This window comes from Ananas comosus, linkage group 1, assembly GCF_001540865.1.
Source record: "Ananas comosus cultivar F153 linkage group 1, ASM154086v1, whole genome shotgun sequence".
Classification (NCBI taxonomy): domain Eukaryota; kingdom Viridiplantae; phylum Streptophyta; class Magnoliopsida; order Poales; family Bromeliaceae; genus Ananas; species Ananas comosus.
This window is the reverse complement of record NC_033621.1, coordinates 12,456,644-12,471,296: the sequence shown is the minus strand read 5'-3', so window position 1 is coordinate 12,471,296 and position 14,653 is coordinate 12,456,644. Positions and strand designations below refer to the sequence as shown.

The 14,653-nt window shown below is 35.1% G+C and overlaps 3 protein-coding genes across 4 annotated transcripts; all 3 read left to right on the top strand.

Annotated features, from left to right (window-relative positions):
* On the top strand, positions 3,532 to 5,378 carry LOC109707461 (cytochrome P450 71A1-like). 2 transcript variants are annotated; one of them, XM_020228728.1, is made up of 3 exons: positions 3,533 to 3,946; positions 4,235 to 4,464; positions 4,627 to 5,378. In XM_020228728.1, the coding sequence occupies exons 1-3, from the start codon at positions 3,592 to 3,594 to the stop codon at positions 5,236 to 5,238; spliced, it is 1,197 nt and encodes a 398-aa protein (XP_020084317.1). In that variant the 5' UTR covers positions 3,533 to 3,591; the 3' UTR covers positions 5,239 to 5,378. The 2 variants fall into 2 exon arrangements, with proteins under 2 accessions (XP_020084312.1, XP_020084317.1); XM_020228723.1 differs by having other exon boundaries at positions 3,532 to 4,464.
* LOC109717200 (cytochrome P450 71A1-like) lies at positions 7,681 to 9,668 on the top strand. The gene is made up of 2 exons (XM_020242874.1): positions 7,681 to 8,765; positions 8,933 to 9,668. Exons 1-2 carry the CDS (start codon positions 7,863 to 7,865, stop codon positions 9,542 to 9,544), a joined length of 1,515 nt encoding a protein of 504 aa, XP_020098463.1. The 5' UTR covers positions 7,681 to 7,862; the 3' UTR covers positions 9,545 to 9,668.
* LOC109717190 (cytochrome P450 71A1-like) lies at positions 11,677 to 13,979 on the top strand. Its single transcript, XM_020242865.1, has 3 exons — positions 11,677 to 11,762; positions 11,990 to 13,048; positions 13,211 to 13,979. The coding sequence occupies exons 2-3, from the start codon at positions 12,146 to 12,148 to the stop codon at positions 13,820 to 13,822; spliced, it is 1,515 nt and encodes a 504-aa protein (XP_020098454.1). The 5' UTR covers positions 11,677 to 11,762; positions 11,990 to 12,145; the 3' UTR covers positions 13,823 to 13,979.

The window sequence follows — 14,653 nt, the reverse complement described above, 5'->3', positions numbered from 1 at the left end:
GAGGCGGTGGCGTCGGTTGTTCTATCTCAAAGCCGCCAACGATTTATGAATTTATTCACAACCATTTAATCGTCGTGAGAAAATCCAATATCGCTGTGAGAAATTGACAGTGATATATGGATCGCTGGGGTGTATATCGTTGTGAAAAATTTTCACAGCCATTNCAGGTAGCGTGCTACCTATTCTCAAAAAAAAAAAAAAAAAAAAAAAAATTCGAGATCCTTCCTAATAAGCTGGATAATACATAAAATGTCACTATTCAACAATATAAATTTTCGCATACGACAACGAGAAATGGACCTCTTGCACAAAAGTTAGGAACAGTTAAATGAAATGATGCTGCTAGATGTGTCTTAAAATTTGGCAATCAGCTGCAGTTTTGGGCCTCTAATTTGTCGGCATTTTTTCAGGATGCGATAATTTTGAAAAAAAAAATTATGAGAAAAAATGAATGTCTGTGACAGGTAATGAAAGACTCGTGCTGGTAGATCCGACCCCGTAGCTCACCACTGACATCGGATATATAGGTGGTGCGGGAGCTCCCCCTGCGTACATATTAGATACGAAACCCGTTAAGAAGTCTCTTTCTTTTTTGTGCTCTAAATGTGATACTGTGTATTATTTTTTATATATAGTGAAGTTCTCTCCTTCTTCGTTTGTAATTTTTTTTCTGAAAAAAATTTGCCACGTAAATTCTTATGTTCATTTATATTACTATTTTTATGATTTTTTTATTTCATGTTTGTTATTTTTTTATTTTTATTTGTGAGCTGTGTGATTTTTTGAAAAAATATATGTATTTTATTCTCCGGATAAATGCGATAACACCACTCAAGATGTGGGTGTTGGTAGAATTTAACTGTACCAAATGACGAGATAGGTGTAGAATTTAAGCTCTTTAATTGTTGACACATTCAGAAAAGTAAAATTTATACTTTTTCCATTTTGTGAGTTACATGCAAAAGGTGATGTATTCGAAAAATAATACTGCATTAATTTCAGCCTAAAAGAGAAAAGTTAGTAAAAATATTATTATATGTACTGTGCCACCAATATATAGCCATATCTTGGAGGATAAATAAAGAAGAAATAGTGGATTATAAGCGCTAATCAATTATTTTAAAAGTACGTGCTAATAGAAAGAGCATATTTATCGCACTTAAGATCTCAATCACCGTGCTCACAGGCTTCGACCCGGCTCAACTCATCTAGATGTTGGGTCTGTTGTTGGGCCTTTTGCGGTTAGGTCTATTGTGGACTAGACCGCCACTCAATATATTAGGCTCATCCAATTCAACTTATTAGTCTTCTGGATCAATTGTTATGGGGCAGAAAGTTGGAGCTATTTTAACTGTTTACTTTTACGCCCACTTGATGAATAAGAGAATAATATCGAAAAAGTATGAAATTTGATTTCTAAATACTTCAAGTTGTATAGATCGTTTTCAACGGTACCGATCGTCGAATTGGAAGCTCCATCATCGAAAACAAATATGTGACAATGAAACCCGTTTACTATCGATAGTATTCCAGCTCAACTCTCTCTCTCTATATATATATAATAAGGAAATTAATCATTTAACTAGCTAGTTTGTCATTTGATGTCATTTTGCACTTCTATCGAGCTCATCTTTATTATCTATGATTCCATTTAGGACCTCAACAAGCCAAGTATGAGGAAACTGGGCCTAGCCTTGAAAATAATTTGAGTCTACTCGTGTTTCACTCGATATTAAATTCAGCTCGTTTTTTATTTTAAATTACGAGTTGGCTGGACATTATTTTTGAGCAAACTTGAATTAAGCTTTTAAAAAATATTGATACTAACTATAATTAATGTTATTCACTACAATAAAAACGGTCTATAACAATATTTTTAAATATAGGTATAGGTTACAAAAAATGTTGCTGGCTAAATTACCGACACTTTTAAAAAGTGTTGCTATATGTGAGGTCGTTAGGTATATAGCAACAGTTAAAGAGTGTCGTTATAATCTAAAAAAGTGCCGGTAATTCAGCAACACTTATTTAAGCATCTAGTAACTGCCGGAACTCTACCTCGTTAGCTGCTGTGGCAGAGGAGGACGAGAGGGAAGGACTCTTCGTCTAGAATTTCAGTGGATTGAGTGAGGGGAGAAGGGGAGATGGAACTTAATTTTTCTTTGTTTTTTTTCTTTTTTGTTTGGAATCGAGCCAAATGGGCTGGGTTGGGTGGGTTGAGTATAGTAATCTTTTATTTTTGTTGGATTCGGCTTTATATTTAGGTATTAGTAGATGTTTTTTAAAATTTTAACATAAATGGAACACTTAGACAAAAGTGTCTCAAGCATGTGTCCCTACAACCTAATTCTGTTATATTGATTATTGATTCTTGCTATCGCTCTTAGTATTATTTATTAGTATTAAAATTTAAAAGCCATACTAAAAAGAGGCAATAACTTAAAATAATATTCAAATTTTCTACATAGAAGTCTAAAATATTTATATACACTATTTATTTATTTATTTATTTCGAGATCAACCAAATATGAACGAGCTGGGATTAGCTCGTATTTAGCGTATTTACTTTTTGAAACAAAGAGGTGAGTCGGTGATAGGCTCGTTTATTAAACGAGCAAGTCGGGTTCAAGCCAATTTCGAATTCAACACTAGCTGGTTCCATCCTTGAGAAAGACGTTATGTTGAAAGAAAAATCTACATTAATAATATCTAACGCATGGCACTATCAATATGGACGGGGCCTTTTTTTTTATTATTTTTTTATTTTATTTTTTTTTGGTTCTTGTTGTTATTTCGAGACAAACCATAAACATTCCATCAGTGCTCCAACTTGATTAGTGGTTTCTCCGTATCATCCACCCGAGTATGTGACAAGGAAAAAACAAAAAACAAAAAACAAGAAAAAAAAAAAAAAACAAAAAAAAAGATGATAAAACAATTAATGTCAACTTTAAGGAAAGAATATCCACGCCCACCTACTAAAATACAGGTGCAAATTACAAACTTTAGCTAAGCTATAACATACTATCAAATAGAAACTACATTCCCAAAAAAAAAAAAGAGTTTACTATCTAATTTTACAGTAGATTTTAGGTAGGTACTTGGAATTTTAACACTATTAATTTTACTATCAACTTTATAGCAGTATTATATGTTTTGTAATCTAACGGGAATAATATTCTATTATTTAATTAGCGTAATATTTCATCAAAACTACTATGAGCTTAGATAAAAAAATGAAAATTTTGAATTAGATATCCATTTCAAAATGTAGCATTTACCTTAAACATATAGGACAAATTAATTATTAAGATTGACAATGATATTTTGGCTAATTATAATTAAGCTTTACATAGAGTGGATATACATACTTCCAAAGGCCACATAATAAATTCAAATTAAATGATATTGTAAGAATTATTTTGTATATGTTACTTTGGAGATTAATATGATTAAGTATTAGAAATCAAACAATTTGTTGAAAATTTAGGACTAGCTCAATTATCATTCTCTCTATAAGTATCAAAGCAATAGGTGAAGGAGTTATCATTCCCAATTATTACTAGCTAGGAGATTGGAACTTGGAAAACAATGCATCCAATACTAGCCTTTGTTTTACTCCTCCCCCTCTTCTTACTACTAAGCATAACCAAAAGAGCTCTCTCCAAGAAGCCCAATTTCCCCCCTTCCCCTCCAAGGCTTCCTCTCATAGGGAACCTCCACCAACTCGGCTCGCTCCCTCATCTCTCTCTCACCTCTCTCTCGAAGAAGTATGGTCCCCTCATGCTTCTCCGCCTTGGCGAGATCCGAACACTTATCGTCTCCACGCCTGACATGGCACGTGAGGTCATGAAGACCCATGACCTAAGTTTTGCGAACCGACCTACGTCGAAGGTCACGGAGATCCTCCTCTACAACAACATGGACGTGGGTTTCTCACCTTACGGTGAGTATTGGAGGAATGTAAGAAAGCTTTGCACCATTCACCTCCTAAGTTCGAAAAGAGTGCAGTCTTATCATCTTATGAGGGAGGAGGAAGTCGCGTTCATGGTACAAAAGATAACACAATGTTCTTCCCTGAGAGTAATAGATATGAGTGAAGTTTTATACTCCTTTGCAAACGATACAATTTGTAGGGTGGTCTCGGGGAAGTTCTCTAGAGGAGGGGGAAGAAACGAACTCTTTCGTGAGATTTTCGAGGAGAATTCTTATCTTCTGAGTGCGTTTAATGTAGGGGACTACTTTCCTCGGTTAGCATGGTTGGGTGTGTTCTTCGGATTGAGTTCGAGGGCGAGAAGGAACTTCGAGAGATTGGATGATCTACTTGATGAGGTGATTGTAGAGCATGAGGATCGAAAGAAGGTTGACGAGGAAAAGGACTTTGTTGATGTGTTGCTCTCTCTCCAGAAAGATTCGAATTTGGATTTCAAGTTGGAGAAAGATCACATGAAAGCAATTTTGGCGGTACGAATTTTGAATTTTGACTCATTAGTTCAAGGGCAGGAAAATTTAAAAAAACTATTGGCACAACGAAAATGCAATCAAAGTTTTGTTTATTTTTATTTTTATTTTTTTGACTATTTGAAATCAAATACTTGGTCTTATCTTTATTTCACATTTTTGCAGGATATGTTCGGTGCAGGAACAGAGACAACTTCTATAACCTTAGAATGGGCCATGGCGGAGATTGTACGAAACTTCAAAGTAATGAAAAAACTACAAGATGAGGTGAGAGGGATTGTTGGCAAAAATCACGTGGTTAGAGAGGATGACTTGAACTCGATGACTTACTTGAAGGCCGTGGTTAAAGAAACTTTGCGGTTGCACCCTCCAGCTCCACTGTTAATACCGAGAGAATCAATCGAAGATCGCTACATAAAAGACTACTTCATTCCAAAGAAAACTCGAGTGATCGTCAATGGATGGGCTATTAATAGAGACCCCGAATTTTGGGAGGAACCAAATGAGTTTCGTCCCGAGAGATTTATCGATAGCTCGGTCGATTTCAAAGGTAACGATCTCCAGTTCATTCCTTTTGGGGCAGGTCGAAGGATATGTCCAGGAATTCAATTCGCGGTGTTGAATATAGAGCTCGCATTGGCTAATCTCATTCATCGGTTCGAGTGGGAGTTGCCTCATGGATTGAGAAGAGAAGAATTGGACATGAATGAGAAACCTGGACTTGTGACTCGTCGGGCCGAAAAACTTCACTTAGTTGCGAAACCTTGTTTGCCCTAGAAAGAAGTTGTTAGCTAAATGATGGTACCATTCTCGTTGGAATGATCTTGTTGTAGTTTGTCGCTTGGAATGCATGTAAAATCTTTGTATATTTGCGATTAATATTCGAAAATTAATTTGAAGAGATGATTCGTATATCAGACTATGATCTAAAGTATTTTGAATTACCAAAACTAGTTAACATTGTTATGATTTAAAAAATCTCAAAGCTAGCAAATTTTTTCTTTACAGGAAAAGGCTAATTTGAATTACCTACAAATTTATCATATTGTATTTTCACATAATTCGAATTACATTATTTTTTTTTTCCTTTTAACTACTTCCAATTAAATACTTGGTGAAAATATACCGCACTTACTTGAACCATGTTAGAGACTCTGGGAACCCAGAGTGAGTGTGGTTTGACGGATTTTGGAATCTAATCATTAAAATCCTTTAGTTTTCGGGTTTGCTTGTCGTTTTTTTTTTAAGAGATTAATTATACCATTTTGGCTTGCTAACTAATCTTTCAAATTTTTGATTTTACTATTCAACCTTTGAGTTTCTTTGATTTGGATAGTTAATTGCACTTTAATTTTAAATATAAATATGTTGTATATCTTTACAAATTTTGTTTGTATATTTCATGCAATTTTCGAAACTATATCTTTACAATTTTTTATTTTACTACTCAACCTGCGGAGGGTTTGGAAGTACCTGCTGATGTCATGGGGGACGTCCGTGTGCTTTGGTCCAAAGTATCTGAAACTCCCGACACTGCGACGAGATCTAAAGGCTTAACCCTTCTGTCGGCAATCTGGTGGGTTGTTTGGACAGACAGAAACGCAACTATTTTTCGGGGCACATCCCCCAACGCTGCTTTGAACGAGCCAAACTATTGATGACTGATTGGACCTTACTTTACTTGCATCACAAGCTTTTTTGGGGAAAGCTAATTATTCCAGAGAAATAAATTAGCAAGAAAACTTCTTTGGAAATTAATTAAGTGCTTTTGGATTCATGTGTGATATTAGTCAGTGTTTCTTCCACTTGGAAAGTGATGTGGGAAAGCGATGTGGAAACGTCGTACTTGAATTAATCTCTTGACCAATTTAGCAATAATTAGTCCAAATTACTTAATTAGACTCAATTAATTAATTGCTCAAGCCAAAGCTCTTGTTGTACGATCGATGAGTCATTTTTGGATCAGGTTCGATGTAGATATATAATAAATTATTATGCAGTATCTAGTATTTTAACATGTCACCACTCACTTCAATATAACGCTAATATATATATATATATATATATATATATATATATATATATATATATATATATATATATATATATATATATATATATATATATATAGGCTAGGACTACTATACTCTTATGAATATAGAACCCTTCATACTCGTAAGTTGTTTTCAATGATAGAGCTTCTGAATCGACGTTCCACTCTATTAAATATGATCTAGAGTATTTGAAACTTCTAAAAAATAAATTTCGTAATTTTTAAAATCCTAATAAAGTTCATCAAGAGGGTATAAAATGAACGTTCAAAATCGAACGACATCTTAAAAATGGATGATCGGATCCTTCAATTTAGGATCGGAGTTATTGATCATTATCTATATATGTAGTGAATAGAATTTTCTATTAAAAATTTAATCGATTCCAAGTCTTTTACACCGTTAAACAAGCAAATATCTCATACCGGCCGTTAAAAATTATCAATTTTGTGACATTTTGATTGTAAGGTAAATGATGTCGAAAAATTATAAACTTTGATTTCTAGACGTTTAAAATGCTCTAAATAACGTTTAACGGTATGGATCTACCCCTTTGATTATTTTCACCAGTTAGATTATATTATTCAACCAACCACCCACTCAACTCTAGGAGACCATTATCATTCTAACCGCACATATCTTTATCGAATGGCCAAAAATTTGCTGTGGATTTTTCCTTGATTTATGGACATTTGACTGGTAGTTCAAGATATTTATGATTTTGATGTGCTTTAATTTATTTGTCTCACTTGGTTAGTTGTTCATTGTTTTTCTTGGTTTCTTGGCGTCCACTTCTTCTCATTCATTTCTCTTTTTGAATGTATTCTTGTTTTATTCGGCTGATTTAATTAATTAATTGGAAGTGCATGTCCCTTTCCATCGATTACCTAATCGCCATTTAATTAGATTATTTCTAAACTATTTTCTACAGTATATATCTATTAGAGTCGGTTTTATATTCCTTTGCATTCTCGTTATTAGTGAGTTTCTTTAATTTACAATTTAATTAAATGTGTTTTTATTTTGACTTTTTTGTTATCTCTCTTGTAATTTTGTAGATGATATATACAATTCCCTTCTATTGTATGATGTTGTAGATTTAATTCTCGATCTTTGTCATGGAATGAACAAATTTAATTTCCATTAAAATTAATGAAACCTCTCCTTGTATAAATTAATGTTGTATAATATTATGTTATATCATAAGGAGTAATATGCTAGATTACAAGAGTTAGAAATATTTAATATCTTCAACTTTGTGCATCCACTGATCTTCAACTATAAATGAAAGGCGCGCAAAAGTGAGCAAATTATAAGCGTCTTCAAGAGAATAACACTTAATTTGAAGCAATGGCTCCAACAATACTACAAGTTGCACAAGGCCTATCTCTAATGGCCTCTCTCCTCCTCCTCCCTCTTTTCTATTTCCTTGTTATCACCAAAAGAACTTCATCTCACAAAACCAAGCTCCCCCCTTCCCCTCCGAAGCTTCCTCTCATAGGAAACCTCCACCAACTCGGTTCGCTCCCTCATCGTTCTCTCGCCTCTCTCTCGAAGAAGTATGGCCCCCTCATGCTTCTCCGAATTGGCGAAATCCCTACGCTTGTCGTCTCCTCAGCCGACATGGCGCGCGAGATCATGAAGACCCATGACCTGTGTTTTGCGAGCCGACCTGCAACGAAGATCACGGAGATCCTCCTCTACAACAACAGGAACTTGGCTTCCTCGCCTTACGGTGAGTATTGGAGGAATGTGAGAAAGCTCTGCACCATTCACCTCCTAAGTGCGAAAAGAGTGCAGTCTTATCATCTCATGAGGGAGGAGGAAGTCGCGTTCATGATAGAAAAGATAAGACAGCATTGTTCTTCACCTACAACAATAGATATGAGCGAAGTTCTATACTCTTTCGCAAATGATATGATATGTAGGGTGGTTTCGGGTAAGCTCTTTAGAAGAGGGCGACGAAACGAACTCTTCCATGAGCTTCTTGAGGAGAATTCTTATCTTGCAAGGGCATTTAATATAGAGGACTACTTCCCTTGCTTAGCGTGGTTGGGTGTGTTCTTCGGGTTGAGTTCGAGGGCGAAAAGGAACTTCAAGAGATGGGATGATTTACTTGATGAGGTGATTGAGGAGCATGAGAATGGGAACGATGATGGGGAAGAGGACTTCGTCGATGTGCTGCTCTCTCTTCAGAAAGGTTCAAATTTGGATTTCGAGTTGGAGAAAGATCACATAAAAGCAATTTTGGTGGTGAGATTTTTGAATTTTGTCTCATTGGTTCAAGGGAGGAAAAAAAAGAAAAATTATTGGCACTATGAAAATGAGACCAAAGTTTTGTTCTTTTTTACTTTTATTTTTTGACTATATATATTTTGACCTCAAATACTTTGTCTTATTTTTATTTCTCATTCTTGCAGGATATGTTTGGTGCAGGAACGGAGACAACCTTTATAACCCTAGAATGGGCCATGGCGGAGATTGTTCGGAACTGCGAAGTAATGAAAAAGCTACAAGATGAGGTGAGAGGGATTGTCGGCGAAAATCGAATGGTTGGAGAGTATGAGTTGAACGCGATGACCTACTTGAAGGCCGTGGTTAAAGAAACCTTGCGGTTGCACCCTCCAGCTACACTATTAGTTCCGAGAGAATCACTCGATGATTGCTACATAAAAGACTATTTTGTTCCAAAGAAAACTCAAGTGTTCGTCAACGGATGGGCTATCAATAGGGACCCCGAATTTTGGGAGGAACCAGATGAGTTCCGTCCCGAGAGGTTTATCGATAGCTCGGTGGATTTCAAAGGTCACGATTTCCAGTTCATTCCCTTCGGGGCAGGTCGAAGGATATGTCCCGGAATGCAATTTGCCGTGTTGGATGTCGAGCTCGCGTTGGCTAATCTTGTTCATCGGTTCGAGTGGGAGTTGCCTCTTGGATTGAGAAGAGAGGAATTGGATATGAGTGAGAAACCTGGATTTTTGACTCCTCGGGCCGAAAAACTTCACTTAGTTGCAAAACCTTGTTTGCCGTAGAAAGTTGTTGTTATCCAAATTAAATGATGGTACCATTCTCTCTGGAATGAGCTTGTTGTAGTATGTTGCTTGGAATGTATGTAAAATCTTCGTATTGGCGAATAAAATTAAAAATTAATTTGAAGAGACGGTTCGAATAGCCAACTATGATCTAGAGTGTTTAAAATTATCAAAAACTAGTTGAAATTGTTATGATTTAAAAGATCTCAAAACTGGCATTTTTTTTTTCTTTCAAGGAAAAGGTGAATTTGAATTACCTAAAAATTTATCATATTGTATTTCCACATAATTCGGATTACATTAATAATTTTTTCCCCTTTTAATTGACTCCTAATTACTTGGTGAAAACATATAGAAATTACATGAATTATAGACCGTTACAGATTTAGTTTATATACTTCATGCAATTCTCGGAATCATAAGTTTATTGAAATAAGTAATTAGTTTAATTACATTTTGAAGTCAAAGTGATGTTGACCGACTAAAATCATACAAATTAAAAGGTTGGATAGTAAATTCAAAATTTTGAAAGGTTGAGTAGTAGATTCAAATTGGTTAATTTATAGTTCAGATAAATTCTATACGTTTGTATCTAAATACTTTAACTTATTTAGATTATGTTTATAGTTCAAATAAATTCAAAATGGTTTTATAGTTCAAATAAATTCTATATTTTAACAATTAATGCTGATTATTGATGCAGATATTTTATCATCTCCAATTTCTTTTTTTTTTCTTTCTATTAAATGAAAAGTTAATTATGCTTTTACTTGCATCGCAAGTTTTTTGGGGAAAGCTAATTTAGCCCAGAGAAAATTTAAGCAATAAAACTTCTTTGGAAATTAAGTGCTTTTGGAATCATGTGTGATAAGTCAGTGTTTCTTCCACATTGAAAGTGAAGTGGAAAAGTCGTACTTGAATTAATCTCTTGACCAAATCTAGCAATAAATAATTAGTCCAAATCCAATAATTAGACCCAATTGATTAATTATTTGGATTAGGTTCCATGTTGATAATAATTATTATGGACTAGCAAGTATTATTATTTATATAATAGGGCTAAATCACCCCTTTAACTTATGTGAAAATGTATAATTCATCAGAATCGTTGGCGCGCACCATAAATCCCAAAAGCTCGAGCTGTTAAAAATATACAATCAATTCACTTAAAGCATACAAATGCAGCACCTACGGGTCTCGATTGTGACTCGACCCAACCAATCTCGCACCATTTCGAACATGACTCGACCCATCCTGTCTTATGCCATTTCGAACATGACTCGGTCAACATGGTCTCCCGTCACAGAGCAGTGTCCATTTAAGCCAACATTTGAATGCCCGGAGTTTAGTGATAGTAGATGAAATAATTGTAAATCCAAAGATTGAAAAGTTAAAATTATATGAACAGTAATATTTTTAGAATTATTCTGGCTCAACTTCGATTCATCATCTAGTAATTAAGTCAATTGTTACTACAAATTTTGAGATGTGACATAAAAATAAAAATAGATACTAAAAACAAGCAACATTGAAAAATCTTGTCTCTACTTCCACAGCACTATAAAACTTTTAGCTTTTATAGTGCTAAAAATTAATGACGAAATAAATATTAACTACTAAACTGTACGACAATAGCCAGAGTAACAATAATTATTCTTGCTAAATGTCATAAATTTTATAGTGTGGAGAATTCTAGCCACCTCTACCAAGAGTAAAAAAAATAAAAAAAAAAAAAAAATGCTCAATGTCAGTTATGCGTGTGTCACTTAAAAAAAAAAAAAAAAAAGTATCAGTGGCACAATTATAAGTCCAAATTTGTAATAACAGTAAGATACGAACGACTTAAATTGAGCATTCAATTTTCCTTTTTTTTTTTTTTTTTGCGCGCTTATCAGCTAAGCTGAAATTATATATGAACAAGCACAAAATTCCATTTGCATATACACTTGGTATGGAATTTTCCTTGAGGTGCTTTAATTTATTTGTCTCACTTGTGTAGGTGTGCATGCATTAATTGTGGTTCTTCGTTTCTTGGGTTCTACTTCTCATTCATTTCTTTTTTATAAAATATATATAATTTTGTTTTATTCGGCTGGTTTGGAAGGGCCCTTATCCATAGATGACATATAATTGCCATTTAATAAAATTATTTCTAAGTTGTTTTCTACATAATACATCTATTGGAGTCAGTTTTAAATTCCTTGGTTTTCATGTTTTGGTAAGTTCCTTTCATTTACAATTTAATAGGTCAATTAAATGTATTTTTATTTCGATTTTTTTGTTATCTCTCTTGTAATTTTGTACATGATATATATATAATTCTCTTCTATTTTATGATGTTGTAGATTTAATTCTTGATATTTGTCACTGAATAAAAAAGTTTAATTTCCATTAAAATGAAACCTTTTCTTATATAAACTAATGTTGTATATTATATCTCATCAGGAGTGATATGCTACACTACAAGAGTAGAAATATATAATATCTTCAATTAGTGCATCCACTGCTATCAAGTGTATAAATGCAAACCATCTACAACTATAAATGAAAGGCAAACTGAGCAAATTAATAGTGTCTTCAAGAGAATAACACTTTGAAGCAATGGCCCTAACAATACTACAAGTTGCACTAGGCCTATCTCTAATGGCCTCTCTCCTCCTTCCCCCTCTTTTCTATTTCCTTGTTATCACCAAAAGAACTTCCTCTCACAAAACCAAGCTCCCCCCTTCCCCTCCCAAGCTTCCTCTCATAGGAAACCTCCACCAACTCGGTTCGCTCCCTCATCGCTCTCTCGCCTCTCTCTCGAAGAAGCATGGCCCCCTCATGCTTCTCCAACTTGGCGAAATCCTTACGCTTATCGTCTCCTCACCCGACATGGCGCGTGAGATCATGAAGACCCACGACATAAGTTTTGCGAACCGACCTTCTTCGAAGGTCACGAAGATCCTTTTCTACAACAACATGGGCTTGGGTTTCTCACCATACGGTGAGTATTGGAGGAAGGTAAGACAGCTTTGTATCATTCACCTCCTAAGCGCGAAAAGGGTGCAATCTTATCATCTCATGAGGGAGGAGGAAGTCGCGTTCATGATAGAAAAGATAAGACAATGTTCTTCGCCTAGAACAATAGATATGAGTGAAGTTCTATTCTCTTTCGCAAATGATATGACATGTAGGGTGGTTTCGGGAAAGCTCTTTAGAGGAGGGCGAAGGAATGAACTCTTCCATGAGCTTCTCGAGGAGAATTCGTATCTTCTAGGTGCGTTTAATATAGAGGACTACTTCCCTTGGTTAGCGTGGTTGGGCGTGTTCTTGGGGGGGTTGAGTTCGAGGGCGAGAAGGAACTTCAAGAGATGGGATGATCTACTTGATGAGGTGATTGAGGATCATGAGAATGGAAAGGATGATGGGGAAGAGGACTTCGTCGATGTGTTGCTCTCACTTCAGAAAGATTCAAATTTGGATTTCAAGTTGGAGAAAGATCACATGAAAGCAATTTCGATGGTAATATTTTTGAATTTTGAATCATTAGTTCAAAGGCACTGGAGGAAAAAAAAAGAAATTATTAGCACAACCAAAGTAGACCAAAGTTCTTCTATTTATTTATTTATTTTTGACTATATAAACTTTAATACTTGGTATCATCTTTGTTTTATATATTTGCAGGGTATGTTTGGCGCAGGAACAGAGACAACTTATACAACCCTAGAATGGGCCATGGCGGAGCTTGTTCGAAACTCCAAAACAATGGAAAAACTACAAGATGAGGTGAGAGGGATCGTTCTCGAAAAACGCATGGTTCGAGAGGAACAGTTGAACGCGATGACCTACTTGAAGGCCGTGGTTAAAGAAACCTTGCGGTTACACCCTCCAGCTCCACTGTTACTTCCGAGAGAATCACTCAAAGATTGCTATATAAAAGACTACTTCGTTCCAAAGAAAACTCGAGTGTTCGTCAACGGATGGGCCATCAATAGAGACCCTGAATTTTGGGAGGAACCAAACGAGTTTCATCCCGAGAGGTTCATCAATAACTCGGTGGATTTCAAAGGTCACGATTTCCAGTTCATTCCTTTCGGGGCGGGTCGTAGAATATGCCCAGGAATTCAATTTGCGGAGTCTACTATAGAGCTCGCATTGGCGAATCTTGTGCATAGGTTCGAGTGGGAGTTGCCTTATGGATTGAGAAGAGAGAAATTGGATATGAGTGAGAACCCTGGATTGGTAGCTAATCGGGCCAAAAAACTTCACTTAGTTGCAAAACCCTTTTTGTCGTAGAAAGAAACTTAGTTCTTAGTAAATAATGATGCCATTCTCTTTGGAATGAGCATGTTGTAGTTTGTTGCTTGGAATGTATGTAAAATCTTCATATATTTGTGCTAAATATTAGAAAAATTAATCTGAATAAATGGTTCGTGCAGTTGAGTATGATCTAGAGTATTTCAAGTTAATAGAAACGACAAATGGTTTCACATATGCCTTTTACTTAATAATATTTTTACATGTGATTACATCAAGAAAAACAGCACATAAGATTAGAGTGATTTTTTTTCTCTTGCACTTGACTTGTAAATACTTGTAAAATTTATATATTTGTTTCACAGTGATTCAGATGTTTTTAGTCTTATCATTAAACATACATACAAATACGTAAGCTATGCTGCTGCATTTTGAGTAGACAAGCAAGACAACTTCTTTGGAAAGTGCTTTTGGATTTATGTGTGATAAGTCAAATGTTGTGTTCTACGTGGAAAGCGATGTACAACGTACTGGACTTAATCTCTTTACCAATTTAATTAGCTACAATTAATTAATCCAAATTAATTAAATATTGCTAAAGCCAAAACTTGTTGCATTTGATGAGTCATATTGGAATTAGAGTCGACGTTAATGGATAATTATTTGGCCTTTTTGCATAAAAAATTCAATTATTTTGGACTTTCGCAAAATCGGGTCACCTTTTTCGTTTTTGCAGATACCGTCAGCTTTTTCTTTACTGACCAAAATACTCTTATTACTTTTTCTCTTTCCTCTTTCTCTCTTCTTCGTTCTCTCGTTCTTTTTTTTTTTTTTCGCCGAAAAAAAAAGCGAAGGCCGGAGCACCGCCAG